General features: G+C 38.6%; 3 protein-coding genes across 7 annotated transcripts; 1 reads left to right on the forward strand and 2 right to left on the reverse strand.

The window, feature by feature from the left end:
- Positions 1 to 121: 121 nt before the first annotated feature.
- Positions 122 to 4,770, reverse strand: LOC126789960 (protein ACCUMULATION AND REPLICATION OF CHLOROPLASTS 3, chloroplastic). Its single transcript, XM_050516056.1, has 16 exons — positions 4,384 to 4,770; positions 4,235 to 4,293; positions 4,073 to 4,137; positions 3,722 to 3,856; positions 3,585 to 3,633; positions 3,346 to 3,458; positions 3,189 to 3,260; positions 2,914 to 3,024; positions 2,435 to 2,616; positions 2,023 to 2,304; positions 1,869 to 1,924; positions 1,376 to 1,767; positions 1,114 to 1,218; positions 855 to 992; positions 447 to 613; positions 122 to 359 (listed from the first exon to the last, which is right to left on the reverse strand). The coding sequence occupies exons 1-16, from the start codon at positions 4,701 to 4,703 to the stop codon at positions 290 to 292; spliced, it is 2,316 nt and encodes a 771-aa protein (XP_050372013.1). The 5' UTR covers positions 4,704 to 4,770; the 3' UTR covers positions 122 to 289.
- A 3,520-nt stretch (positions 4,771 to 8,290) lies between these two features.
- On the forward strand, positions 8,291 to 13,196 carry LOC126789961 (protein indeterminate-domain 5, chloroplastic). 4 transcript variants are annotated; one of them, XM_050516057.1, is made up of 4 exons: positions 8,291 to 8,804; positions 9,096 to 9,492; positions 11,089 to 12,315; positions 12,997 to 13,196. In XM_050516057.1, exons 1-3 carry the CDS (start codon positions 8,645 to 8,647, stop codon positions 12,290 to 12,292), a joined length of 1,761 nt encoding a protein of 586 aa, XP_050372014.1. In that variant the 5' UTR covers positions 8,291 to 8,644; the 3' UTR covers positions 12,293 to 12,315; positions 12,997 to 13,196. The 4 variants fall into 4 exon arrangements, with proteins under 4 accessions (XP_050372014.1, XP_050372015.1, XP_050372016.1 ...); XM_050516058.1 differs by having other exon boundaries at positions 13,010 to 13,196; XM_050516059.1 differs by having other exon boundaries at positions 13,016 to 13,196.
- An 11,100-nt stretch (positions 13,197 to 24,296) lies between these two features.
- LOC126790123 (protein indeterminate-domain 4, chloroplastic-like) lies at positions 24,297 to 27,558 on the reverse strand. 2 transcript variants are annotated; one of them, XM_050516264.1, is made up of 3 exons: positions 27,096 to 27,558; positions 26,520 to 26,916; positions 24,297 to 25,691 (listed from the first exon to the last, which is right to left on the reverse strand). In XM_050516264.1, the coding sequence occupies exons 1-3, from the start codon at positions 27,271 to 27,273 to the stop codon at positions 24,473 to 24,475; spliced, it is 1,794 nt and encodes a 597-aa protein (XP_050372221.1). In that variant the 5' UTR covers positions 27,274 to 27,558; the 3' UTR covers positions 24,297 to 24,472. The 2 variants fall into 2 exon arrangements, with proteins under 2 accessions (XP_050372221.1, XP_050372220.1); XM_050516263.1 differs by having other exon boundaries at positions 26,520 to 26,919.
- Between the last annotated feature and the right edge of the window lie 269 nt (positions 27,559 to 27,827).

Consider the following 27,827-nt stretch of genomic DNA (forward strand, 5'->3'; position numbering starts at 1 on the left):
CCAACACATAAGCCTCCTGCATCTGGTCTTTGATGGTAAGCTGGGGATAGAGTTTCAAGTTTCAAGGGGCTACCTTGTAGCTTACATCAGACCAAAACAAATGGCTGGTACTTGCAGCAGGGAAAGAAAATAGAAATGCGAATTCACTTCCCCTTCAAGTCAATTTACAAGATAATTACAAGTACACTGTTTAGCCAAAAACAAGCTGGTAAAGTAGCCAGGGAAACGACCAAATGCCGATAATTCACTTCCCCTTGGGCGATTTACAAGATAATTACAAACAGACTCTTTAGCCATCACCATTATCAGAGTCCAATTTACGGCTTACAATAACACCTTGATCCCAATTCTCAATAAACCTGTGAGGACAGAGCCAACACAGATATCAATCAGATTCTCAGAATCATTTAGAAGAGGGGAAATGAAGTCATAAGAAACACACAAACCTCCTTCCATCAACATCGATGCAAATGAACTGACCATGTCGCCAACCATCTTGAAAATTGCCAAAGAAGACATCACCAGACTCTGAGTAAAAGCGGCTCTCACCGTTGGCCTTTCCTTTCCAGAAGTTTGCAAACCATCGGTCCCCAGTGTGAAAATAAAGCCAACCCTATACATGCACATACGACCATAGAAACAATATACTCAGAATGATGGCTGTGGAGGTATGGAGTTCTACGATCGGAAGGAAGTCTGTTACTCACGGCATTAGTATGCCTAGGGTTACCTCTTTGGAGATATATCATTTTAGCATGTTATGAGTGAGGTGAATAATTTCCATATTAGATCATTCTCTTAATAAAATAAAGATAAATACACCTGCCAATCCACTGTTACATATAAGAAATTACCTTGCCATGTATGACATCATCCCTCCATGATCCCTGGAACGCATCCCCATTACTGAAGTAGAATGTACCCAGACCCGATCTTTTTCCATAGCGCCACATACCATCATAGATGCTTCCATCTCCAAGAACCAGACGACCCTGAGGAAATTTTTCCAGGATTAAAGTTCAATTTATCTTGTACAGACCAAAATTTGATTACAGTGTCCTCACAGAAATCTATTTTGACCCCACTGACACTGGTAAAAGGTTAGGCAAGTACCTTTCCTTCAGGAAGACCTCCTTGGCACCGTCCTTTGTAAATCCCTCCTCTGTACTGCATCTCCACCACAGGACTCCACTTTTTTGGTGAATCCCGTTCTGCTTCCTGAATGAATAAAAGGTAACCAAACTTAAATACTCATGTGAATTCTAAGTATAGAAGTAAACAACAATGTACATTATACACAGCCTCCTATGTCTTAAGAATATCCTTATAAACGTTACAATGAATTACAGCATATGTATTCACAATGGCAGATTACCAGCATGGATGCTGCACGAACAGAGATATTCCGTTGCTTGTGAATTTCAGCATCTTTTCCTTTAACCAGAGCTGATGCTGTATTATAAAATTCTTTCACTGCCTCAAGACTTGTGTCATTCATTGAACTCCAAGACGACGTGCTTACATTCACAACTGGTTGTACTTTGACATCATCCTTATTTTTTCCTGACTTTTGAGTGGGAAATGAGACATTGTCTTTCAACTCTTCAGGAGACTTCACACCAACTGGAAGACAGAAGATACTCAGGTTATCAAGCATCAGAGTAGCTCCATCTTCACCACCCATCTCTTTCCCCCAATCCTTTGCAATCTGATGCTCATTCCCAAAGTTCCAACTCGCAAGTGGTTGCCTTTGGAACACATGAGTTTCTGCATTGCATTTTGGGTAGTAATTAGTAAGTGCAAAGACTGGTTTGAGAATGGTAAGTGGAAATTTATATTTTAGAGAAAAAATGTAACAGTTGTGCTACCTTTTACTATTGGATCATATAAATCAGACGATTCAATACCAGCTTGCTCAGATCCACTATTATAACAGCACCAAACAGAAAATAAGTACACAATATATATCAGAGCAGAACAAAATTCAAGAGAACTAAATGGAAAGAGAGATCTCAAGTAAACCTGGAAATGTGGAATTCATTATAATTGTTGTTGGTTCCTGTCTGAGGTTCTTCAGAGTAATTGTTAAAATCTTTAGATTTATCATCAACAGCATTTATATTTGCCAGCTCATTATAATCTGGGGAATCTGTCTCTTTAGGAAGAGCATTTTGAAGTGCACGATTTTTCTGAGTGTCATTTGTTTGCGGTTGGTGTTTACTAAATAGATTGAAAATGAACGGAAAATGGTGAGCCAACCCAGACAATATGCTACTTTTCTGAGAGACCTGCTTTTCGGCAAAACTGTAACCGCATAAAATTTCCGTTAGCACACAAGTCAAGATATGTCATGAAGAAATTATTAAAACTTTTAATTCAAAGGCAGTGAGTACAAAATCATTACTGAATATGAGGTGCAAAGTAACAAGGTTACCCTAAGATAAAGACTGTTGTGACTAGCAGGTTGGGCTCTAGACTGGGTTCACGAATTGCAGAAATTAAGATTTCTCCTTCATATTCTGTAGTTTGACGCAAAGTACGCAAAATCTCCTGTACATCACTGTCCTCAATAGCACCTGAACTTGCAACAATGCATAAAATCATTCCATCCAAGTCCTGTGCAACAGAAAAAGGAAAGAAAATGAATATAAAAGAACAAAATCCAATGTCGTTAAAAGTTGGGAAAAACAGGAAAGGAATAGAAAATTGGTTAACAAATACAAAACAGGAGCTTTTGGGGGATCTCATACTCATAAGTATGCAAATGGGATGATAGAAGATATTCAAATAATAAATAAATTCCAAAATTCAAATACAGAACTATATGACACAGAAAAGAGGAAGAAGTCTATATCACTACTAAGGTAAGGGATAAATAGATAAGTAATCAATTTGTGTCCAATTTGATCATACCTTTACACCCACAGTCAGGAAAGGGCAGTCATACATGGATCTTAAAATAGAAGTTTCGATGTTGTAGCCAGCACCAAATCCAATTTTCGCTTCCTTATATCTTTCCAAAACCTGTACATGGTTGCATTAGCCTTGTTAAAAAGTACAAAGGAGAGAACACATTCTTATAACTTACAGAGACAGAACTTTTTAAAATATAAAGTTGATCATGAAAGTAAGATGCAACATAATAAATCTAATTTTAGCTAGCAAAGTAAATCAGTATGAACACTTACTTGCATTACTTCTGAAACTTCTATTCTTTTCACTTCATAGTGGGATGCAACGATAAATTTTCTGTGTATATCCTGAGAATGCACCAAAAATAATTAAGTGAGATTGAGGCTACTATTAACTCAGAGAGAACCAAATATATGGAAGAAGTATGCTTACAGATGTTAGAACATATACAGCAGTTATTGCCATTAAAACAGCGTTATTTGCAGTCTTGACAGCCTCGTCTAAAGTTACCAAGTCCTTTTTCAGTAACATGTCAGTATCAAGACCTGCATGTGAAGAGAAGCAACATTATGCACTACTTAATGGTGTTGCTGAAAAAACTGGTTCTGAAATTGTTCTAAATTACAAGGGGGGTTCAAAAAAGAAGAAGAAGGAAATGTAATACAACTCACTAATAAGTAAATTTGTGTGCTCCTGAAATTTCTCGATGAGATTTTTCGCCTGCAAATCAGATTCAACATTACATCATCTATGCTAATCTAATCAATCAGAAAGGCTAGTCATGGAACACTACCTCCCCAAGCATTACCTCATCTTGGCGTCTCTGTCCTTCAAAGCTGAATGGTTTCATGATAATAGTAACCACAAACCCATTTGCAGATCTTATAGCTTTGAGTATATCAATTGCTGTCGTGAGATCCAAGCCATATCCTGCACTTGCCACCTATACAGAAAAGTAACAGATAAGACTCGTACATCTCAGCACCAAAACAAAGAGGCGTCAGCAAGTTGCCAAAGCACATTGATGAACTCATAAAAGGCTGAGGATGGAAAAATGCTCGACATAAACAGGTACACTCCCTTAATGATTGATAAAGCAAACTTAACAGCACATAAATCATACTCATAAACATAAGTAATTGGTAAGAAATGTACAAACAAGTATAACAGCCTTTGCGCACGAATTTGAAGCCATCGGCGCTTCAAACACTATCGGAGCTACATCTACAAGCATAAACAAAACAGACAATAAGTAACACAAATCCATAACACAACGCAGCTATCAATTTTGTGATCACTACTACAAAGACAGGCAATGCACCTTTCCCGACGATCCGCCGTTGTAATTGTGCCTTCATTGAGTCCTTAATGACAATATTCCTGCACCAAAATCCAATCACTACTGGCAAACAATGACTTGCTTCATTTCTAAGCACATGTATTACAATCTAATCAAACAATAAGCTTTACCAGAATCGCAGGGACGAAAACTGGAACGGCGATTCCATACAGAAGTCGAAAACGGCGTCGTTGCGGCTTCCGATGCCGATGACTTCAACGAACTCGGAGTTCCCCCAAAACTCGTCGCGATTCACTTCACAGTCCACATCGGCGGCTCCGTTGATGTTTCTTGCCGCGGTCGCCGTTATCCGAAGAGAGGACAGCTTGCTGCGGCGGAAATTGAGTCTTCTCCGGCGACGGAACGAGCATTTGTAGGAGAGGAGGGGGCTGCTCGGAGGATAGGAGCAGGGAGGAGATGGCCGGAGAGTTGTGAATGAATGAAACTCCATGGGAGAAGGTTGCTAGGGTTTCATTGGAGTTAAGGGAATGGGAGATTGGGCGGGAGGCTTCTGAGGATGAAGGTGAAGCTGAGAGTGAAGTACTGCCAGTTCTATGGGCATTGATGAGTCAAAATTGAGGTAAAAATGAGCTATTATTACTATGCGGAAAAGTATGAGGTAAAACTATTTACTATGAAAATGTTACTATCAGTATAGTTTGGGGTTTTTGTGGATAGCTTCACTTAACCTTGAATGACGTATTAATCAAGCCGACTCTTCTATCTGCAAGTTGCATCTGATGTCGATCTTCATAATTCTCAGATATGGAATTACTTGTTCGAGCAACTAGTTTAGGGTTCGAGCTTTTGACATGATTGGACGTGTCTCAAACATGTTATTGGACGTGACGGGGTGTTATAATGATAATCATATGATTTAACTACGCACGAATTCTCCAATTTATCACTCTCAATCTTAGTATAATTTATTAAAAAATTCTCAATATTAATAGAGTATGATTCTATCAAAAATGCAGTCTCTTACAAAATATGTTCACGATTTCCTAAAACATAAAAGAAGACAGTAAAAATGATCAATTATGTGAGTCCCGACTCATTATAATCGATCGATTAGTCCCTCATTGAACACAATAACCTGTTGGCTGTTGCAAAGTTGCAATCTGTCACTCTCATGCCTTACAGCTACTGAGCTACATGCTTGGACAATATGCACTTGATCATACCTATAGGAATTCCCAAAACAATCCAAATTCAACGTTCTGTTTCTTCAATCTAGGGCTGATGAACCCTCCCTTTTGTATAACTTCCATACTGTTTCAAATTCATCACTCTGATCTTCATAACATCACACATCACTGAAATCATATGTAATACGAATCTACATATATATGGATGACAGATAGTAGCCAACTCTTTTTTTTAATCTCATGCTAAGAATAGCTAGCTGTTATTCTCTTCCACTTCACACAATATGATTTCCTATATTGTAACCCAGGTCATTTGGGCCCAAGAGAATAAAATAAAAAGAATAGAAATGTAAAAACGTTTGGACTTGGCTGACGATTCAAACCCTTAAAGCCCTAAATCCAGGGTCTTCTCTCAAATTCCCAAAAAGGCAATAAATAGTTCAAAACGGTATGACCGACTCACCACTACTAAACTATTTGACCATATGGAAAAATCCACAGCAACGTCAATAAGTCAATAGGTAAAACGCAGACCGGTAATTTAATAAACATGAATAGATGGAGGTTATGATAAAACCTAAACACCAAAACGCCGACTGTTGTTGAAATCGCATGCAGATTACCAGGCTCTTAGTAAACTTCCAAATGAAGCATCATCATCATCGTGTTCGGAACAGCGTCATTCTGTATTGTCACTTAATATAAGGTCTCTCTGGTCTGGTCCTCTCTTGGCTGCCCAGCTTTATAGCTCTCACCATTCACCAACTACACCAAGGTTTTCCTTAATTCAAGTCTGCTTTGTTGGGTTTCCACGATTCTACATATATATTCTCGAACTCTGCATGTAACTGAAATCATCTATTTATTAGGGCTTGGAGTTTTAGAGTTTACTATTGTAGTATATATATTATACACTTGCTGCTGTATATACATCTGATCGGTTATGTGTAGACATGCATTGCATATATTTATATCTAGTCGTTGGATGTTTTCTTGCCGGACAGTTTGACACGCATATGTGCATCTTGTTTTGACAATTCATCTGTGGTTTTAATTATTTGAAAACCATTCTGAAGAATTATAAAATTAATATTAATATTATATATAATTTGGGAGCAAAGAAGGCATTCACTACTACATCCAACTAGTCTTGTATAAGAACAAGATGGTATACAGAAGAGAGTTACAGTTACATGGTTATATCCAACACCTTTCATCAAACAAGGGGTGATGCAATATTGACGCGTTCACAAGAAGTAGTTGTCACTTGCATGAATAATTAGCAACAATAATCAACAAACCACCTTTTGGGAATTCAAAACTAAGAGTCTAAGACCTCTATATATATATATATATATATATATATATATATATGAATAAATATGATATTTACATTCAAGGCATGTAGACTATATATCATACATGCCGAAGTTTAAAATAATGAGAGGTGCTGATGAAAGAAATCTATCTCTTACTCGTTTTAGGTATTCTTTTGCATTAAGCAATACAAACAGTACTATGGCCAAATGAGAACCTCCCATTAGGATATGGGCAACATAATTAATCATCTGCAGCGCTTATATAAAGGACATGTACGTTTAGTGGTTACTAATAATCCTCAGGCTAGGACTCAGGTCCCATATAATAACCCACCCAAAGAAATGAAGAATATTATGTACATCCTCAATCATATTCTCAGAATGACACATATGATAGTGATGTGCATGGTTATAGTTAAGCTGTCATTGTTTTTAAGAATGACAAATCTTCTGCTAACTTTCTTTTATGAGAAAAAAGGTTTTCGGCTGGCTTGGAATGAAAACTGTCATTCCAATTTCGAAAACCAGCTCAGGATCCAAAAACCTAGCAGAAGATGGGTCGAAACAATCATTCAAATCAAGCATCAGATTCCAAAAAAAAAAAGAGTATATAAGATCTTGTACGTTCAGCACTAATTAACACTCATCAAAACTAGACATCAATTAGTTTTCTCTGGATTTGCTGCATAGTAAGCGAGCTGTGACGCATGGTATGGAATAAGCAGTAGGGTTGGTGATGATGGCAACTGATTTGGTAGTGTAAATGTTAAAAATGATTTTTCCATGTAATTGTTTAACGATAGTGGTTGAGTTAATTGGAATATTAGGTCCTTAATTGAAATCATAGGTCATAGTTTATTTACTTAATTACCGAAATGAATTATAATCAATGACTAAACCGGCCTTTCATGCATGGGCCAGATCGATGTAACTGACAGTATAAGAGAGGCCAGCGAAGAGCAAACCAATTATATGCAAGTAGTGAAGCAGACCTAGTAGGGTTCCGAGCACATATCATGTTTACGAGTACTGCTGCTCACTCTGATAGCTTAAGCTGAATTTCAGCAAACAAGTTCATGTCAGTGCACCTTCAGGTGTTCTTGTTCTATACACAAAACTAGTATCAATAATTTTTACTTGCGGGTTAGGTTTAGTTTCTTATTTTTTACTGTGCCTGTGAGCTCGAGGGAGCTAGCTAGCTTAGGTCCACTTGGGAGAAGGGTGATGTGGGCTGGTTTGTCTGGATCTAGGTAAGAAGATACGAAAATGAGAGAAATGAGAGAGAGAGAGAGAGAGAGAGAGAGCTGCTTCATGCTCATCTCACGCACCATACAATGTCGTTTTGCGCAATTTGTTTGGGTCCACCGTACCGACCTGTAGGCCTCAGCTCCTCTCTCTCAATTCAAATTTCAATTTGTATTTTAATTTCTGGAGGAAAAAACTCCAGTTAAATTCTGGAAATTAGAGAACGGAGAATTAAATGAATTTGAATTAAAATAAAATAAAATGTATGCTGTGTATATGTGTTAGTTTATGTGCATGACAACAAATCAAAGAAACCATAACAAACATCTCCTTGCTCTGAGAATTTTTCATTTAAACCAGCACAGGAAGAAAGAGAAGAAACAAAACATCAAAACCAGCTATGGAGTTGATTCCTTTCTCTCCTTCCTATTCTACAACTCTTCTAGCATCCTTCAAAACAGTTGCCTAGTATTAATGAGTTTCAAGGCCTGTTGTTTGTTTTTATACTAATCCAAAAGCTCTCTACCATCCTACCAATCTCTTAGTACTCTCTTTTGGAATCTTTGGATAAGATTTATGCTGAGCTGCAGTTCTGACTAAAAATTGCTTGTGGGGTTCTTCTAGAATCTTTTAGATTTATAAGGGTCGGCCAAGAGAAACAATTCAGCAAGAAAAGAAAGATGGCTGCATCTTCTTCTTCACTTTTCGGAATTAGAGAAGAAGAGCAAAACATGATGAAGCTACAGCAGCATTCCAGCTGCACACCAACATCATCCACAGCCGCCGCGCCTCCAGCACCGCCACCGCAGAAGAAGAGGAGAAACCAACCTGGAACACCAAGCAAGTATCCGATTTTGTTTTTTCCTTACGTTTCTTTTACGCAACAAAACCAAAAGAACATCATCTGATAATCGATTGAATTGTTCATTTCCGTGAAAGGAACCCTAGCTAAAAGCTAATCAGAAGCACTATAGCTTGTTGGGATTGAAATGGGATCGATACAACACATGAGTTTCGTATAAATATATGATGATATTGTCTTGTAGCATTTCGTGTTGTGATTAATAAATTTGAAACTATTTTTTTTTGAGTTCTAATTAAAAGTCTTGTTGTTTGTCATTTTTCATACAGATCCAGAAGCGGAAGTGATAGCACTATCTCCCAAGACCCTAATGGCAACAAACAGGTTCATATGTGAGGTATGCAACAAAGGGTTCCAAAGGGAGCAGAACCTACAGCTCCACAGAAGAGGACACAACCTGCCTTGGAAGCTAAAGCAGAAGACTACAAAAGAACCCAAACGCAAGGTCTACCTGTGCCCCGAGCCCACCTGCGTCCACCATGACCCTTCTCGCGCCCTCGGTGATCTCACCGGAATCAAAAAGCACTTCTACAGAAAGCACGGGGAGAAGAAGTGGAAATGTGAGAAGTGCTCCAAGCGATACGCGGTTCAGTCCGACTGGAAGGCGCATTCTAAGACTTGCGGTACTCGGGAGTACCGCTGTGACTGCGGTACTCTTTTCTCCAGGTAAAGCATCAATTTTTCAGAGACTTGAGTTAAGGCGTTTAGCTCATTTTCGCGTTAAACATATGAATAATCATATCGAAGCTGCAGCAGCATCAGTGAATTTTTTTTTTGTGTGTTCTTCATTTAGGATTTAGATTCCCCGAGTGATAAGAGAAGAGAAAGAAGCTAATGTTTCACGCTTATAGTAGGAGTTCATTTTCTCTTCTCGAAAAGGGTCCTCTCTTTCTCTCATTTTATTTTTTGTTCTCAAACTTTTCCGATTTAAATTGTATTAGGAAATGGCAGCAAAACATGCTCGCACGTGAATGATTTCTTGAAACTGGCATGGTCGTAGTGGTTTCAGGTTACATTACATGTCCATTTTTTTTTTCGGGGGTTTCTGGCATTACATGTCCAGTCCAGTCCAGTCCAGTCGTTCATTCATTCATGATACCCCAGAAACAAAAACAAAAGAAAAAGAAAAGGGAAGCACAGTAAGCAGTAGTACTTGTACTAGTTCATTTTCGTTTCCTTTCTTTTGTTTTACATCGGAAGCACCGCTCTCGCCTCTTCCCTCTCTTTCTCTCTGAAATTAGCTTAGCTTTCACGATCGTACTCACGTGTTGTTATGCCATGTATGATCCTAAGTGGTAATAGTGGTGCTTTCTGTTACAGTCAATGTTAATTTGTTCTCTTCTGAGTTGGCCAAATGTGAACATTATTACTCTGCTCTTTCGGGCTCTCCTTCCTTCAATTTTACCATCATCATCATCTTTCATAACGCTCGCTAGTTTAAGCTGGCCAAGCTATGGCGTCTCTCTCTCTCTCTCTCTCTGAACTTGTTTTAAACTGGTCAATTGTGTTGAGGAATAATTAAATTTGAAATGGGGAAAATACAGACATTCTATGTTGTGTATTGATTATTTAAGGATAATGTTGACTTAAAATGTGTTTATGATTAGTTACATTTCATCGGACGAACGTACTTAAAATGCCATTTGTTAGATTTTAAATGTGTTCAATCTCAAATGGTTGTTCTTGATGGTAGATTTGATTCAGATAAATTTCTCACATTTCGGAAAAATTCACTCTTTCAATATATTTTTGTATCTGATCAGGATTTAGCTAGTTAACTTCGTTCTGCAAACTATAGCTACCTTCTTAGCTTCTTTCTGCATTACCCACCCAACCGTAGTATATATATGACATAGAGTCATTAAATATCTCTACTCTTTGAGTTCCAGCCTTCACATTAGGGTTTTGATTCAGCTACTTCCATTTCCATATCTTTCTGAAGATTTACTACCCATATATTTCATATGTGGTAAACACTAAAATCAAACTCACATAGGTATTAAATGGGGTTACCATTTTAGTGATAGTAATACTAACCGTAGCTGTCTTATGAATTATTTGAAGCCTAGTGGGTCCATTGAGATTTACATGGAAAAAGTCACTTTAATTTTCCGGCCAATAATGATGTCCGAGTGCACCGTACATATTCTAAGTTAGTGTAATATTTAGACATGACTTCTATTCAGAAAATGTTTAACCTAGTTTACCATGAAAGATGATGGAAGCATCCAATCACTGGCTTTCTTTGATTTATGAAAGCAGGAGGGACAGTTTTATCACTCATAGGGCCTTCTGTGATGCACTGGCTCAGGAAAGTGCAAGACATCAACCCATAGGCAGCAACTTATATGGAGGTACTAGCAACACTGGCCTAGCCTTATCTCATCATCACCATCAACAAGAAGTTGTGGGCCCTAACATTGATCACCATCATCACCCCAACAACCACTCAGCGGCTGCCGACATCCTACGACTCGGCGGCGGCGGCAATGCCCGGACCGGACAGTTCGATCATCTCCTTTCTCCTCCTTCAATGGGATCGTCGTTTCGTCCGCCCCAATCTTCGGGACCCTTCTTCATTAATCAAGACCAGTCTAGCCAGCAATACCATCACGATCAAGAACAGCTTCAGAGCAAACAATTCCATGGACTCATGCAATTTTCTGATCATCAGAACAACAACTCTTCCTCAGGAGGCAATATGTTCAACCTACCTTTCTTAACAAACAGCAGCAATAGCCACAACAGAAACAGTGCCAGTGGTGCTAGCAATACTAATCTACTACTTCATCCAGATCACCAATACAACAATAATGGCGGTGGAGCTGGAGGCGAAGGTGGGTCGAGTCTCTTCTCTAGTCACATGATGGGAGGAGGCGGTGGTGATCACATAAGCTCCGGCAATGTTCCTTCACTTTACAGTTCTCAAGTACAAAACAACCATCAGGCAGCAGGTGCAGCCGTCTCTCACATGTCCGCCACCGCGCTGCTTCAGAAAGCGGCTCAAATGGGGTCAAGTACTTCGAGCAACAACACTTCTGCCTCGCTCCTAAGAAGCTTCGGCAGCACTTCCTCGACAAAATCTGAACGCCCCACAGCCGCGGCAGCCTCCCTTGTTCCCGCCAATTTAGGCGGCATTTTTGGTGGTGACAGTGAAAACGAAAACAACCTCCAAGACCTGATGAACTCTTTCGCTGCTGGAGGGAGCTCCTCCATTTTCGGAACCGGGTCATTTGGCAGTGGTTTTCATGACGTTGGACGTAGGGGGGAGCCGAAGTTGCCGGCGGTGAGCATCGGACCCGCGTCTGATAGGTTAACTAGGGATTTTCTCGGCGTTGGTCAGATTGTTAGGAGCATGAGCGGTGGCCAGCAACAAACTCAGATCGAGCATATGAGCTCCTTGGATTCAGAGAGCAATGCTGCACCGTCAACCCAATCTTTTGGAGGAAGTGGGAATTTTCAGTGAACAAAAATACTGTGTGAGATCAGGTACGTGAGAATTAGTGAAAATTAATTATCTTCGAGTTAGTTTACTTTGGTAATTGTGTCGTAAATACTGACAGCTAGCTTTGTACTGTGCACCTTATCAGGCTTGTCTTTTGGTATACGTTGGTTTTCTGGTTTCAAATTTTAATGGAAAATTTTCTGACACAGAGTCTTGCATGGTCACATAGAGTGGACTGTGAAGGCAGTCATGAGCCATGACCTGGAGTACAAAATTTGGGTCTCATCTTTTTGTTTTTATATTATCAATCACATTTTCCTTTTTGTGGTTTTAACTTATACTTTGGCTGCCTGTACGGAGCTTCCAGAGTCACGAGTGATAGATCTTTCTCTCGAGTAAAGATTTTCTGTAGCTCGCTAAAGCTTCAACTTTCCATGAACGATTGTCAGAATAAAACCTACGTACATGTCATATCACAAAGACACAAAGCAAAACATAATTGATCGATCTACCCTTACTTTTTAACCTTTTCTCTTTGTTTTTTAACTACATCTGATAAGCTTGATTGATATTGTGCCACTAATGCATTAACCCTAATGAGTTTTCCAGAAAGGAAAAAAGAAAAACTGATGAGCTAGTTCTTAAAATTAATATATATTGCTGTCTTTTTTCTTATATTAAGATAAATGTGAGATATTTCTATTACTGAGTTTGCTAATTATCAGGGAATTTGGCTAGTTTCAGTGAAGCCGGCTTATCCAAATGTTTATCTCTGCATTCGATCTGGATTAAGTTGGGTGCCATGAAGGGAATGAGGTTCTTCGGCGTGCTGTATATTTCGTGTTCTTATTCTTGTTCTTGTTTCTATTTTCTTTCTTTTTGAAACCTCATCAAGTGTTTAGGGCCGGGGGACTAATTTTCAGACATCAATTCTGGCTAGAACGTACTTGGTAGTTTTAAGGAACTGACTGGTAGACAATTTATCCTATTTCATGTTAAAAGCTCATTTTCGTAAGTATTAGCTAGCATTTATATAATTAGTGGTCACAACGAAACTCAACTCCATAGGTGCTTCACTAATGATCGAGCTTCGTATTTCATTTTCATGCAACCACTCGTTTTTCAAGAGGCGCTACCAAGTGGACACACATATATAGTTCGAACATTTAAATTAAACATCAAACACAAGGCTTCGTGATTTTAGATCGAGCTGCAGATAAACAAATCAAGTTCATGAAGGTAAAAAAATTGGAGATATATATATATAATGGAAAGAGGAAGAAAAAAGACATTAAATATATTTATTCTGACGTCTCGAAACCCGCACGAAATAAAGCGAGTTGAACCCGCACGATTAGAAAGCAAGTCAATGACGGTTTAACCTGTCATGACCCATTTAATAATCGGGACAACCATGGGTCAACCCGCTAACACGAAATTAACCCACATGATATGATTAATATTAAATCAAGCAAAAATTATAAATTAAATAAAACATACGCAACCAATTTTTTAAAAAAGTAGCATCATCTGTAATACGGTTTAAATAAATCTTTACTCATTTTGAACTATAATATAGGTAATAATATAAATTATTTTGTTATTTTGTTTAAATCTTTGTTTTAATTGTTTATTTTATGCAAAATTGCACAGTATATACATATTAAATGGGTTAAAGGAGTTGGAAACGGGTATCCGTAATAAGTAGGTTGAGTTCACTACACCATTTTTACACTTCAACGACAACTAAATAATGTCGTCACTACAATTGAAAGTTCGTCACTTTAAAGTCACAAAGGCAACAAACAATGACATTCGTTGCCCAAATACTTTAAGCGACGAACTTATGCTGACAAGAATAAAATTTGTCGTCTTAAACACTCTTAGGTGACGAAATTTGTTTGCTTCCGTTGGTTTAAGTGTTTTTTTTCATCTACCACTTATATGCCCAATGGTAGAGCCCACTTCCGTAGTCTTTTTCGTGGGGCGGGATTGCCATATTCTAGACCCCGTGGTCATTTCCGACTACTGTCTCATATCCGTCGCTGAGGAAGATTTTCAGAAAGTGGCAATCAAAGGATATTTGTGCGGTTAAAGTCCACTTTTTAAGGTTTTATCGATGATCAGATGGCCAAACAACATTATTTCCATCCTAAATTTTAACTGTGAACCATAATATACGTATATTTGACATCTAACGGTCAATTAGTCCAAAAGACTTACTTTGCTAATTGAAAACTTAAGTAGCCTCTTATTGTAATAACCCTAAATTTCAAACAATATTAGTTGATTTGGATTCTATAAAATTGCGAATTTTATTTAAAACGAATGTGATTGTTTGCTTTACTACGAAACGAAAACGGAAACGTTCTCAGAAACGTTTAATTAGAAAAACGTTACATTTCCGTGACGTATATATCGACTTTCATTCCGTCGCTCAATTGCAAAAACTTTCTTCACGAAAGTTGTAGAGCTCGGCGATACGAGTTCGTGAGTATGTGACACGTTCGAATCGGACGTCGGAGGTAAAAGTTATTAATGACGGAAGTTAGTTTCCGATTTTGAGAGGGGGTATAAAAGGAAATATTTTCAGTTAGGGTTTCCATAATTGGAAACCCTTTCGTTCCTCTCTCCCCCGCCTCCCTCGGTTCTCTCTCTCTCCCCGAAACCTTCTCTCTCTCTCAAGTCACTCTCCATCCCCGATCTCCGACCTCAGCCCTTCGTGGCTAGCACCGCCGCTCCCTACGGCCTCGCAAGATCCCCTGCACGCGACACCGAGCTTGCGGCGCCCTGCCTCGCCGTCGAGAGCTTCACTCGTTCCCCGAGTCTCCCTCTGCCTCGCGCCTCACTCTCTGCCTCCAAGCCGCCGTGACCTCCACCGCCATCTCCAGGGACATCGAGAGACCTTCAGCCGCCACCCACAAGCACCCCGTGCATCGTTTCGCCGCCAAGGAGCCGGATCGACGATTGAAGATCCTGCGAGAAGCTTGTCGACAACTCTATCGTTTCCAACGCGATTTGGACTCCGATCTAGGTAAGGTTGCGTTTAAATCATGTTGAGATGTTGTGTGACGATTGTGTGATGATTTTGGGTTGAATCGGATGGTTTTTGGGAGGAAGATCGGAAGGGTAGGTGAGGGTTGAGCACCGCTGCCTTAGGCGGCGCGTGCGAGGGCGTGGGGTGGCCTGGAGGGGGCATGAGACAGAGGGAAGGAAGGAGGGAGGAAGGAGGATCATTTTGGGGCGGCGGTGGCGTGACACGCGCCGCGGGTGGCGTCGGCGAGTGCATCCCACGCGCAGCCTGCCGACGGGTGGCGCGTGTACCCCACGCACCGCCACGTGCGGCGGTGTGACAGTGTTTTCCGATAGGGGGTATTTTGGTAATTTACTTAATTGTAAATGTAAATTTTATTTACTACGGTAAATGTAATTAAATTTTACCTTCGGTAAATGTAAATATAAATTACTTTCAATAAATGTAAAAAAGTAATTTGTAAAAGGTAATTAGTAAATTTTATTTACTGAAGTGTATTTACATTTAAATAGTACGTATACGTATAAAAATACGTATTAATATTTATACGTACATAAATACGTATTAATATTTATACGTACAGAAATACGTATATAATATTTATACGTACCGAAATATGTATATAGTATTTATACGTACAGAAATACGTATATAATACTTATACGTACAAAAATACGTATTAATGGTATATTTGTACAGTAACCGTGAATAGTAACAGTGAACAGTCACCCTGAACAGTAACTTTGTAAAACCGAAAATTGCTGAACAGTATCCGATTATTACTGTTTCGGCATTTAAAGGTTTACGAAACGATTCTAAATGCTTTTCTTATCTTTTCAACGTGATCGTTAAATCGAGAAAATGAATTATCATCGGGAATTGTGGAATTACGCTCGAGTCGATAAGGTGAGTAAAATCTCACTTATTTACGAATCTACCCTTGCGGTGATTCAAGATTTTACAAGAGTTTTTAAGATTGAATTACGACACGTATACAATATAGTGGATTACATATATATCGTATAAATGGTAATAAGTACATATATATATAGTTTGCTATATTATATACTGTTATGAATTCATTGGAATTGGTCATTTCGAATGACGAGAATTAAATATTGAGCATGTGATTTAATTTTTGTACAATATGAGGTGTGATTATTGTACGTGGTTTTAACATGAGTTTGTTAAAATGTTTTGTCTTCGGACGAGTTTTGTCTTCGGAAGAGTTTTTGTCTTCGGACGTGTTTATGAAATATGACACGTATATGATATAATGGATTATATATATATTGTATAAATGGTAAATATGTACATATATATATAGTTTGCTATATAATATACTGTTATGATTTTATCGTGATTTATGTCATTTCGATGACGAGATTTAAATATCGAGCATGTGAATTTGATTTGTACAATATGATGTGAGATTATTGTACGTGATTTTAACATTGAGATTGTTAAAATGTTGATTTGTCTTCGGACATGATTTTTGGTACAATATGATGTGAGATTATTGTACGTGATTTTAACATTGAGATTGTTAAAATGTTGATTTGTCTTCGGACATGATTTTTGGTACAATATGATGTGAGATTATTGTACGTGATTTTAACATTGAGATTGTTAAAATGTTGATTGGTCTTCGGACGTGATTTGGTACAATATGATGTGAGATTATTGTACGTGTTTGGCAAGTCGGAACCTAGCCTTTGGCTGGGCGAAAGTTACGATACAGTTAGAGCTCTAGTATGTCTGCCTTAGTACTGCATGTGAGGTAACGGGTGGTTATCTGCTCATGGGTACTCAGATTGTTTTGGATGTTGGGTAGCGGGTGGCTATCCAATATCGGCGGTGTATTACGAGAGGGGTAACAGATGTGTACCAGCGTTCTTGGTACCCGCATTATAAATGCATTTGGGTAACCAGAAGGGTTACTTAATTTCTCATGAGCGCTTCTTTTTCTTTGGGACAATCAGATGGGCCGTCCACTGACTCATGAGTGCATTTATATTTGTTTGATTTGTGGATTTTCGTATATATTAATATGCGAGTTATATATTTTCATTTTACTCATACGAGCTGTAAAGCTTACCGGGTTTGTGTTTACAATCCCGGTGCACCAATTCGATGGTGTAGTGGATAACTCCGCAGGTGTGGATTAGCGGAAATTGACGGACCGCTCAGAGGACTTGAAGTTATTTATCTCCAGCATGCGTGAGGATTTGGTGTGACTATCTTGTGAGGATTATACATTTCCAATTGATATAATGTTGAATTATATGTTTGGTTTGTAATAATTGGTTTTCTGAGTTGTATTGAGAACTCAGTGATGATCCGCTGTGCACGTTAAATGATTTCGATTTCATTGAGATTGTTTTGGTGTTCTAACGACTTTGAAATTTTGAGTTTTTAGGCTTGAAATTTTAGGGTCGTTACACTTATGTTGCATAACATTTGTACTCTGTCAATAAAGAAGTTGTTATTTCTTGAAGGTGCTATTTGGAGTTGACATCCGTTGGAAAAATTGACCTTTAGATGTGTTATGTACCTAGAATAATGTAGATGGTTAAAATTTGGACCGAAATGGGCGTCGTTTGGTTGTCCGATCGTTGAAAAAAACGAAAACACCGCTTACATGTCTTATGGATGGACCCCACTTACAGGGATTTTCGAGTGCCAAGGTTTCCATATTTTTGATCCCGTGCTCATTTTCTTCTACCGTCTCCTATCCGTTGCTGAGGAAAATTTTCGGAAGGCGACGGTCAAAGTCTATTTTTTCGGTTTTCTCGACTATCAAACGGTCAAATGACGTTATTTTCATTTGGCATATGAATGAATGTATTAGTGAATGAAATTCAGCAAATTTATATTTTGCATCTACGACTTCACCAAACAATATTGTACTGGCGATCATATACTCATGAATGAATGTCTCATAAACATTGACATTAAAAATGTCACGAGATTGTGTTAAAATCAGTGATTATGTGAGTATTACTGAAGCGACGACAGTCTCGTCACCTTAGTCTGAAAGAAAGGCGCATACAAGTCTCCTCCCAAAATTTTGCGAATGAAATTTTTAAAAAGGCTTAAGCAACAAGATTGGATTATTTGCGTCGCTGGGCTTCATGGTATATCAGTCGAGAAACCCATACAGATCTCTTAACCCTAAACTGAACCCATACTCTCTCTCCTTCTCTGTCATTTCGCCGACCAGACTACTCTCTCTCTTTCTCTCTAACTCTAAACCCACTGATCTTCAACGAGAGCCCTCTGCATATCACCTACTCTCTTTTTCTATACTCTTCGATTCAATCCCCCAAATCATTCCCAAATTCCCAAATTGCTGGAAACCCTAAATCAACCATCCACAAATATCTATACTATTTCTCTATATTCGTTTTTGACACTGTATTGATATACATGATGTAATAACCCGAATTTTCGGGTTCAAATTATATGAATGCTTGGAAATTAATTAAACTTGGAAATTGAATAAATCACGACGATGTCAAAACGACACGGAATTGTCTTCGGAAATTTAAATTGGAAAAACGTTACATTTTGTGACTTGGAAGTTGACTTCAATTTTCGTCGTTCGTTTCTAAAAACTTCATTCACGGAAATTGTAGAGCACGTCAATACGAATACGTGGACAAGTCATGCGTTCTAATCGGACGTAGTATGTGAAACTGATTAGCGACGGAAATTAGTTTCTATATTTCGAAAAAGTATAAAAATGAGATTTTAGGGAATTAAGGTTTGCTAAAACAGAAACCCCTCTATCTCTCTCTCTCTCTCCTTCCCCCGCAGCCTTCCCTCTCTCTCGCCCCGACCCTTTCTCTCTCTCAAATCACCTCCGGCGATCTTGATATGAGCATTTTGTGCGACGTTCTTATCATGTTTTTACCTCAATTTGTATTTTGCTTAGCCCTTATTGTTGTACTATTGAGTCATTAAGTCGTAGTAAAAGTCTTGAGCGGTATTGGATGCATTTTTGTGCTTACATGAGTTAAAAACGCATAATTGGTTTAGAGTCCTAGTTTGACTAGGAATCCTTGTTAGGTTTTAAAACTAATTATCTCTTACTTATGATTTTATTTTCTTATTTTCAAATTGGATTGAAGAGAGATAATTAAAGAAAAAAAGGTGGAGCCAAGTCATGCAACAATTAAATAGAAAATGACCATTAAAGGCATAAAACATGACATGTTTTAGGGATTAAAGCATGACATGTTTTAGGGATTAAAACATGGCATGTTTTAAGGAATAAAACATGACATGTTTTAGAGATTAAAGCATGACATGTTTTAGGGAATAAAACATGGCATGATTTAAGAGATTATAGCATGACATTATTATAGGAAGAAAGAAGCAATTTCAAACCCTCAATCTTTCCTCTATATATACATGACTTCACCTCTCAAATATCATGACTTCTCATTAGCATTCAAGAGCCAAAATTCTACCAAAACACTACCATAAACTTCCCTCACAAATTAGCCAAGCCATCCACCCCAAAACCATCATCATCTCCACCGAGTTTCACTTATTGCAGCTGTACCTCTAAGGTTCCTACAACATGTGATTCTCGCAATTCATCTCCATGGCTTCGTCTATTTTTGTTAATCTACAATTCTTTGTTTATGAAGATTGTAAGTTGTTGTTTATGTGAAAATATTGGTTTTGTATTTGTTTTAAAATTTTCAGATTGTATTTGATATTTTTTTAGACTAAACCGAATTTATGTTCTTATAATTATTGAAGTTTCTATTTCTATTGTTGTGTTCAAATCATCTTTCTCATACTTTTAGATAATTTTCAGATATGTGCATATCAATTTAGTGCTTGGATGCAGTCTCTAAGATTGTGTTTGAGTGCAAGATTCATCAACCATATTGACACAAATCGAATCATGCCCTAAGTAAGTTCGGTTTGTGTTTATTAAAAGTGGTAAAAATTCTGGAAACTTGCATGTGAAACCATGGTGGGTGACGCCACACATGAAACATGTCTCCAACAAATATTTGGTGCTTAAATGTAATCTTGTTTAATTTATACTCTAAGTGTTATTGAATTCGATTGCATGCAAATTTAGATTAGGCCCTAAGTCAATCTAAATGTTAATTGAAATATTTCATTATTAGATGATCCCATAAGGCTCTAATTATATTGGTGTCTAAAAAGTATGTAATTGGTTGAATTAGAATGCATGATAGGTTTAAACTTGTAATTATGTGGTGTAATAGTAAATTTTGGTTTAACTTTGTTAAAGAGAAGTCGATCATGTAAATAGTAATTTAGGTTTTATTTTAGTAGTTAATAATTAATCTCAAACCTCCCATTATTTGTTAACACTAAAAGTTTAGAATTCTATTCAATTCCCCGGAAAAAACGATCCCTGCTTATTTTATACTAACGATGATTTTTACAGAGTTTATTATAAACGTTTTAATAAACGTTCTATCAATTTGCGTCTCCGGCCTCCGTGACCCCCACCGCCAGCCCCACAGACATCGCGCGGTCCTCAGCAGTGGCCCTTGAGCTCGAAACACCTCCCCTCGCCGCCGTGAAGCTCGCTCGACAACTTAAGGATTTTGCGATTCCACCGCCGTCCAAGCTTCGTCGCCGGCGAGACCAAAGAACGGGGACTAGCTCATCGTCGCCGATCCTCATCGCTGAAGCCATATGCAAGCAAATTGGAGCCAAATAGCGCCGTCACCTCACCCTTCACGAATTCAACTTTCGTCGGTATTCAAGCGTTTCTTGGTGACTTCCCGGCAGTTCTAGGTCCAATCTAGGTATGGAAATGCTTTAATTCGATTGATGTACATGTTGTGTGGAATTTGTGGTGGTTTTGTGAAGTTTTGGAGGAGGAGGACGAAGTGTTCGTGCCGCCGTCTGTGGCGGCGTGTGAGGGCGTGTGGAGTGGTGCAGGGGCGGCAGTAGGCCTTGGAAGGAGGATGAGAGGAAATGAGAGAGTTTGGAGCGGCGGTAGGCAAGCCACGAGCGCCGGTTTGGGCGACGCGTGAGCTCTACACGCTACAACTGTGGGTGGCGCGTGACCGCCACGTGCGGCGGCGCGTGAACAGTGATTCCGTGAACACCGTAAAAAGCTGAACAGTAAACATTAGTACATATTCGGCATTTGACGTTTTACGTAACGTTTCTAACCACTTTTTATACAACTAGGTGATCGACAAAACAAATGAAGGATTTACTTTTGGTATTGTGAAAATTACGTTTTGGAAAATAAGGTGAGTACATCTCACTATGACGAGTCTACCTTTAGCGGTGATTCATAATTACGCTTTATCTTAAAAGACTGAACTATGATATGTATATGATATAGTGGGTTGTGTAAGTGTATAAATAGTAAAAATGATACTTATATATGAGTTGCTACATTATATACTGTCATATTCATATTTGCAAATGAGTTTATTTATAATACTAATAATTATTTTATTTGAGTCATGTTAAAACGTTTTTCTGTATTCGGACGTGTTGGCATATCGAAACATAGCTTTGACCGGGTGACAGTTATGATTCAGTTAGAGCGTAGTGGTTTGAGTTTAAATTTGTAACATGATTATTAAATAGGTTAAGTTTGAATTTATATTTATGACATGCAAAACACTTTAACTCGACACTCGACACTGACTCGTTGACAAGCCTAATTTGGAGTCGAAGTTCAGTTTAGCTTGGCAATGCGTGTGACTAGCTAGGGAGCCAGGATGATCGAAAAGACGTCGTACGTACTATTATTTATAAGTTTATAACAGAGCCTTGTACGTGTGGTTTCATTTATTTTCCTCATCTGTACCGTGTGTGTGTATTTTACCATAAGCCTGTGCTGGAGAGAGAGATATATACAGACGCAGTACGTTAAGTCTCTGTACTAATATGAGACAAAGTTTGAAGCCTAAACTCCCCCGACCATGAAGGCCTTAGCGTATAGACAAGATCCCATTATTTTTTTCCTTTTGTAATTTACTACGACATTTGCAGTTAGCACAATATGATCCAGAAGTTCCGCAATATCTGGTATACATATATTAATGCAGATTTCCACTTGATAACGTAAGATAACTAGATATAAAACTTGTTGACATTTCCTTGAAACATTTTTCTCTCCCGATTTCGTTGATCGATTAGGTTGACTGCTTGAAACTTTCATGCATTAATGCATCTGTACGTGTTTTGCCGTGTTTGTACTTTGTACCGCAAACTAAGCCATTGTGAATGATCGAAGATTTCATCAGAACATCGATCTCATGCAATTGATCTGGGGCATGGGCTAGATTTCACGACTGGGATTTTGTGATCACGAAATTTCCTCTTGGTGTATATGACAGATGCTTCAGCTGATTATGTGGTTTTATTATTAAAAGTAAAAGATCGACATGCATAATGTAAGAATTATATTGAAAGGACTTAGTTTCTAATAGTTTGCCAAAAAAAAAATCTTAGTTTCTAATAGATCTCATCTGGCTGAACATATATAGCCGAAACTTTATATCAGGATCTGTGATAGATCTATATATTGAAGTTAGATGTTTACAAGTACGTGGTTCCTAATGTCTATGGACCCACTTTTTGGACACAACAGGATTCTACGTATGTACACCACAACACCATATGGCAAATGAGGATCGATTTTTTTATCAGTGATTAATGTACCATACATTTTCCTCTCCAGAACTGTTTCATCCTTCAAGCTATCTAATATCGTACGTAAAAGACCCTTAATTTATCGATTACATGCATTTCCTCATATATATATATAAATGCATATCAGTATATTTGTGTATATTCAACATGATCATTTTTAAAAAAAGGGTTACATTCTGTTCAAAACTGCAAGAGAAATTCAAAATTTGAAAGGAAAAGGAAAATGAAAAGTATCCCACACTTGCAGGTCACGGGGTGATGATTCCACTAAGGATAGAAGAGACAACAATTACGACAATAGTAGACAGCCCCATATCAATTTCCTAATAATTACAATAAGAAAATTTATGCATATGCTAGCTATCTATACTCGATCGATTCCATATATATCATTTTCTCCTGACTCTCTGCATATGCAGCTGCCTGAGATTAAGAGAAATATATATAACTGGTATTGCCAGCTCCCTCAGTCCGGACCTGAACCCAACAACAAAACACATGCATATGCTTGAGAAAATCAATGAAATTAAAATTACTTTCTGGTTCGATTCCGTAACAATATATAGGTAATCGATCAGGAGCAGTCCAGTTGAATAAAATAACGTCAACGTACGTAGACCATGTTAAAGGGAATTAGCTAGAATGTTGAAACGAATATCTGTGTAGAAAGCGCCAATTAAACTAATTAATTGTCAAACCAAGCAAATTATATTAGCAGCAGCCAGTAGGGTTAGGTATTAGGTAGCCTAACAATTCGATCTTCTCCTTCATATCTTATGAAGTTATAATAAGGGTATGAAATATCATAGTTTATGTGGGGTGGGGTGGACATAATTCGTCGCGTGGAGAGTCTCTTTCTCTCTCCCTGTCTGAAAAAGAATCATTCATATTTCTTTGATCGATCGATCTTGATGCATGCGATTCTAAATTATTAGTTGGGATTTCATAAACCTAGACAATAAGAAATTAAATATTCGCTTGTCTATTCCGTTCGAACGTATTCATTCGTGAAGGTTCTCGAGTGACATTCTGATTCTATTTAATCACAACATGGCTAATTAACCTCATACCAGTCATACGTTTAGCAAATCATAATTTACAAGCACATGCGATCGAGTACCATACGATATCTGAAAGTCCATGATAGACAGATAGTTGATTAATTAATTAGATATATTCACATAAGTAGTTCGAAGTAATTTAGATATATTTTTGCATTTCATTATTTGAAATAATTTATCAACACCAAGAATAAAACTTGGACGGGATGTTTATCAGACCAAAGGATATAAAACTGAGTACGTACAGGAATTAAGTGGATCAAGTGTAAACCTTAAGGCTTGCACATGTAGAAAGAAATAAACGAAACCCTAAGACTTGGGTGTCAAGACACTAGTTTAACCAGCGAGTACTTTACTCGACCCTACATATCAATTGAACAGGCATGCATCGGTCTCATCTGTATATATAAACATAATTAATTAGTCTCATAGCAGAGCATTAGTGCCTCCATAAGCTTGACTTGGCTGCTGCGATGACTTCAACTCCGGGTCTAAAGAGCTCATATTCATGCCACGGCGGTCATATCCACCACTAACACCCATGTTTCTAACAATTCCTCCGACGCCAAGGAAATCCAAGGTTAATTTCGCCTCATCCACGTTGCTGAAGTTTGCGCTGTTTTGCTGCTGCTGATCCATTAGGGAAACCCTAGTAGTATTGCCATTCGTAAACGCATGAGCACCAAAGTTGTTATGATGATCCACACCTGATCCGAATATGGAAGCCCCGGAGCTGTTTCCGTTGGCAAGAGAGTTCATGATTAATCCCTGAAGATGATGGTTTTCATCCTCCACCTGCTGCTGCTGTGATCTCATGTGTTGATCATGTTCACCACCGCTACTGCTCTCGCGGCTAAAGCTGACACCACCGACATTAGAATTAGAAGAGACCAGTTGACGACCAGAAATGGATTTCGCTCCTGCTCTTGTACTTGAGGAAGTACTTCCGGCTAATCCTCTAAGCAAAGATGAGTTTTCGGTGCTCGTAGTTGAGCCCATTTGAGCGGCTTTCTGAAGCAAAGCGGTGGCAGACATATGTGCACCATTCAAGTTTTCATGTTGTAAGGAATTCCCAAAGAGGCTAGATGGTAGCCCCGGGCCAATATGATCAGTCATACCATTCGGAAAGAGCGTCGTCCCTTGGCTGCTACCATTTCCATCACTAAACTGATGATGATCAGAATTATTATTCGAAAAGAAGCCGAGGTTAAAGAGACTACCAGCAGCAGTAGTAGTTGATGACGGCGAGTTGTTACTAGGAGTGTTGCTTTGGAGATCAGGAAGTTGCATTAGCCCATGTAACGACTTGTTAGAAGCAAATGGTCCATTCAGAGATTGTTGCTGATCCTGAAACCCTTGATTGAAAAAACTAGCCGAGGAATTAGGCAGAGGCTGCGCTTGACCGAATGAGGACGGATTCATGAGGTGCTCGAATTTCGCAGCGCCACCAGCAGTCCCTAGCCTTAGCATATTATTAGGTGGGAGGGAGGAACCACCCATTTGGGATAGGCCTAAGCTCATCATTTGGTTGTTTCCTGGATAAAGATGAGAACTAGTAGCCATGGCACTTAAGCTTGAAGGATGCCTTGCACTCTCTTGCGCTAGAGCGTCGCAGAAGGCCCTATGCGTGATGAAACTGTCCCGCCTATATATCATGTAATTTATCATCACAGACGAACAATGTAATTGAACAATGTAAGATACTGATCTGTCAGATCGGAAACATATTCCCCGAATTTCCTACATTACATACAAAGCCTACGAATAGTCTATATTTTTAATTGCACAGAGAATATTTCAGCAATCATGATTCTAATTTTCTAATCATATGAGAATACCTCACCATTCTAATCATTAGCCTTTTAGCTAAAATGAAATTATAGAATAACTATGAATTGATGCTACTATAGGTAGCTAGCTGATCGAAATACGGAGCTGGACCAGTTAAGAATCTGTCAATCAATTACCAGTAATAGCTCGTAGAGCGAGAGAGAAAGAAGAGAGAGCATCTAAGCTTTGGTCCCATGGACTACATGCATGTTCAATCTTATGGAAATGAGTACCTGGAAAGGACTCTGCTTACATGAAGCCAATCCAGAAGAGAACAAAAACCCAGTAACAACACACATAGAAATATATCCAATAATCCAACTCATATGAGACCAAAGCAGTGCTAGCTAATCAATATATATGCTCCCCGTTTCGCTTTCATTTGTGTACAAATACACGTGAGTAGCCAAAAAGATTAAAGAGATGGTGTTTTCGAGGTAAAAGATCAGCTTGATTTCCCCTTCTCCCCGTAAAAATTTGATTTCCCTTTTAAAACCATCTTCCAGCCGTTTCAGTTTAACAGAGACTATTTATTACTCACGTGTAAACAGAAAAAATTTGTTTTCCAGAATCAGAAATCATTCATAAATTAATAAGTTTATGTGAAATTAATAAGATCGGTAGTAACTAAATAAGTACGTACCTGGAGAAGAGAGTACCACAGTCGCAGCGGTACTCCCGAGTGCCGCAAGTCTTAGAATGAGCCTTCCAATCTGACTGAACAGCATACCTCTTGGAGCACTTCTCGCACTTCCACTTTTTCTCGCCGTGCTTTCGAGAGAAGTGCTTTTTGATTCCGGTTAGGTCTCCGAGGGCTCGAGAGGGGTCGTGGTGGACACAGGTGGGTTCCGGGCACAGATAGACCTTACGCTTGGGCTCTTTGTTACTCTTCTGCTTTAACTTCCAAGGCAGGTTGTGTCCTCTTCTGTGGAGCTGTAGATTCTGCTCCCTTTGGAAACCTTTGTTGCATACCTCACATATGAACCTGTTTGTTGCCATTAAGGTCTTGGGAGATAGGGCTATGACCTCCGCATCTGGATCTGCTATCAAACATGAAAAACCTAGCTATTACTCACTATTTATATCACTCAAATTAGGTAAACGAGTAGATTCAAAGAAATCGAGACCCATCTAGGGTTTCCCTTTTTTTTTTATATCTGAATGAATGAATGGGAATTGATGATGTGTGTGAATCGAATAGAGAGATAGAGATACTTGCTTGGATTTCCAGGCTGATTTCTTCTTTTCTTTGGAGGAGGTGCAGTGGGTGTAGTGGTAGAAACTGGAGCAGTTGAGGAAGCTGGCGGTGGTTGTTGTAGCGAAGGCATCAGCTGGTTCTGATTTTCTTCTCTGCTATTACTCCCAAAGAAGGCCAACGATGAAGAGGCAGCCGCCATCTATATATACTCGAGAGACAATCTAATTCCTCAACTATACTGTTCAACTCACACTCCTTGAGACCTAGCTAGCTAATTTAGTAGAAAAAATTGCGAAAAAGAAACGCGACGTAGTCTGAACTAGGCAGATTGAGAAAAACAAATATGCTTCGAATAATCGAGAGGAAATAATTAAGTATCTTCGGAGACCGCTACAATCCGGAAATGAAGAAGAACAAGAGATGAAGAGAAAGAGGAGAGAGAAAGAGAATAGCTAGAGTCAATATGTAGAAAGGAAGAGGTCTTGCTCAAATATCTTGTTTTTAAATGAATATATATATAATGGGGTTATGGGGTACATAACTACATATACTGAAGACATAGTGGTTTTGATTCTCAATTTCTCACTGTAAAATTTTTCTAGCAGCCGGTCGTGTCGTTATGCGGCGCGTGTTTGGGGCCACAAACAGTAGAAATGAGTAGGGTGGTGAACAGTTGCAGTAGAAGTAAGCAGTAGAATCCAGCATTGTAGGCCTTGCCCTCTTTCCCCATGTATCTCCTTCTCCTATTTCGTA

Source organism: Argentina anserina, chromosome 4 (genome assembly GCF_933775445.1).
Source record: "Argentina anserina chromosome 4, drPotAnse1.1, whole genome shotgun sequence".
Classification (NCBI taxonomy): domain Eukaryota; kingdom Viridiplantae; phylum Streptophyta; class Magnoliopsida; order Rosales; family Rosaceae; genus Argentina; species Argentina anserina.

Excerpts from the sequence above, each read along its gene's own strand:
- LOC126789960 (XM_050516056.1), bottom strand. The coding sequence starts at position 4,703 with ATGGAGTTTCATTCATTCACAACTCTCCGGCCATCTCCTCCCTGCTCC. Across the intron at positions 2,305-2,434 it reads ACAACAGTCTTTATCTTAGG|TTTTGCCGAAAAGCAGGTCT; the intron begins GTAACCTTGTTA and ends ATGCGGTTACAG. Across the intron at positions 993-1,113 it reads GAGGTCTTCCTGAAGGAAAG|GGTCGTCTGGTTCTTGGAGA; the intron begins GTACTTGCCTAA and ends AAATTTCCTCAG.
- LOC126789961 (XM_050516057.1), top strand. The coding sequence starts at position 8,645 with ATGGCTGCATCTTCTTCTTCACTTTTCGGAATTAGAGAAGAAGAGCAA. Across the intron at positions 8,805-9,095 it reads AAACCAACCTGGAACACCAA|ATCCAGAAGCGGAAGTGATA; the intron begins GCAAGTATCCGA and ends TTTTTCATACAG. Across the intron at positions 9,493-11,088 it reads TGCGGTACTCTTTTCTCCAG|GAGGGACAGTTTTATCACTC; the intron begins GTAAAGCATCAA and ends TTATGAAAGCAG.
- LOC126790123 (XM_050516263.1), bottom strand. The coding sequence starts at position 27,273 with ATGGCGGCTGCCTCTTCATCGTTGGCCTTCTTTGGGAGTAATAGCAGA. Across the intron at positions 26,920-27,095 it reads AAATCAGCCTGGAAATCCAA|CAGATCCAGATGCGGAGGTC; the intron begins GCAAGTATCTCT and ends CATGTTTGATAG. Across the intron at positions 25,692-26,519 it reads TGTGGTACTCTCTTCTCCAG|GCGGGACAGTTTCATCACGC; the intron begins GTACGTACTTAT and ends CATGATATATAG.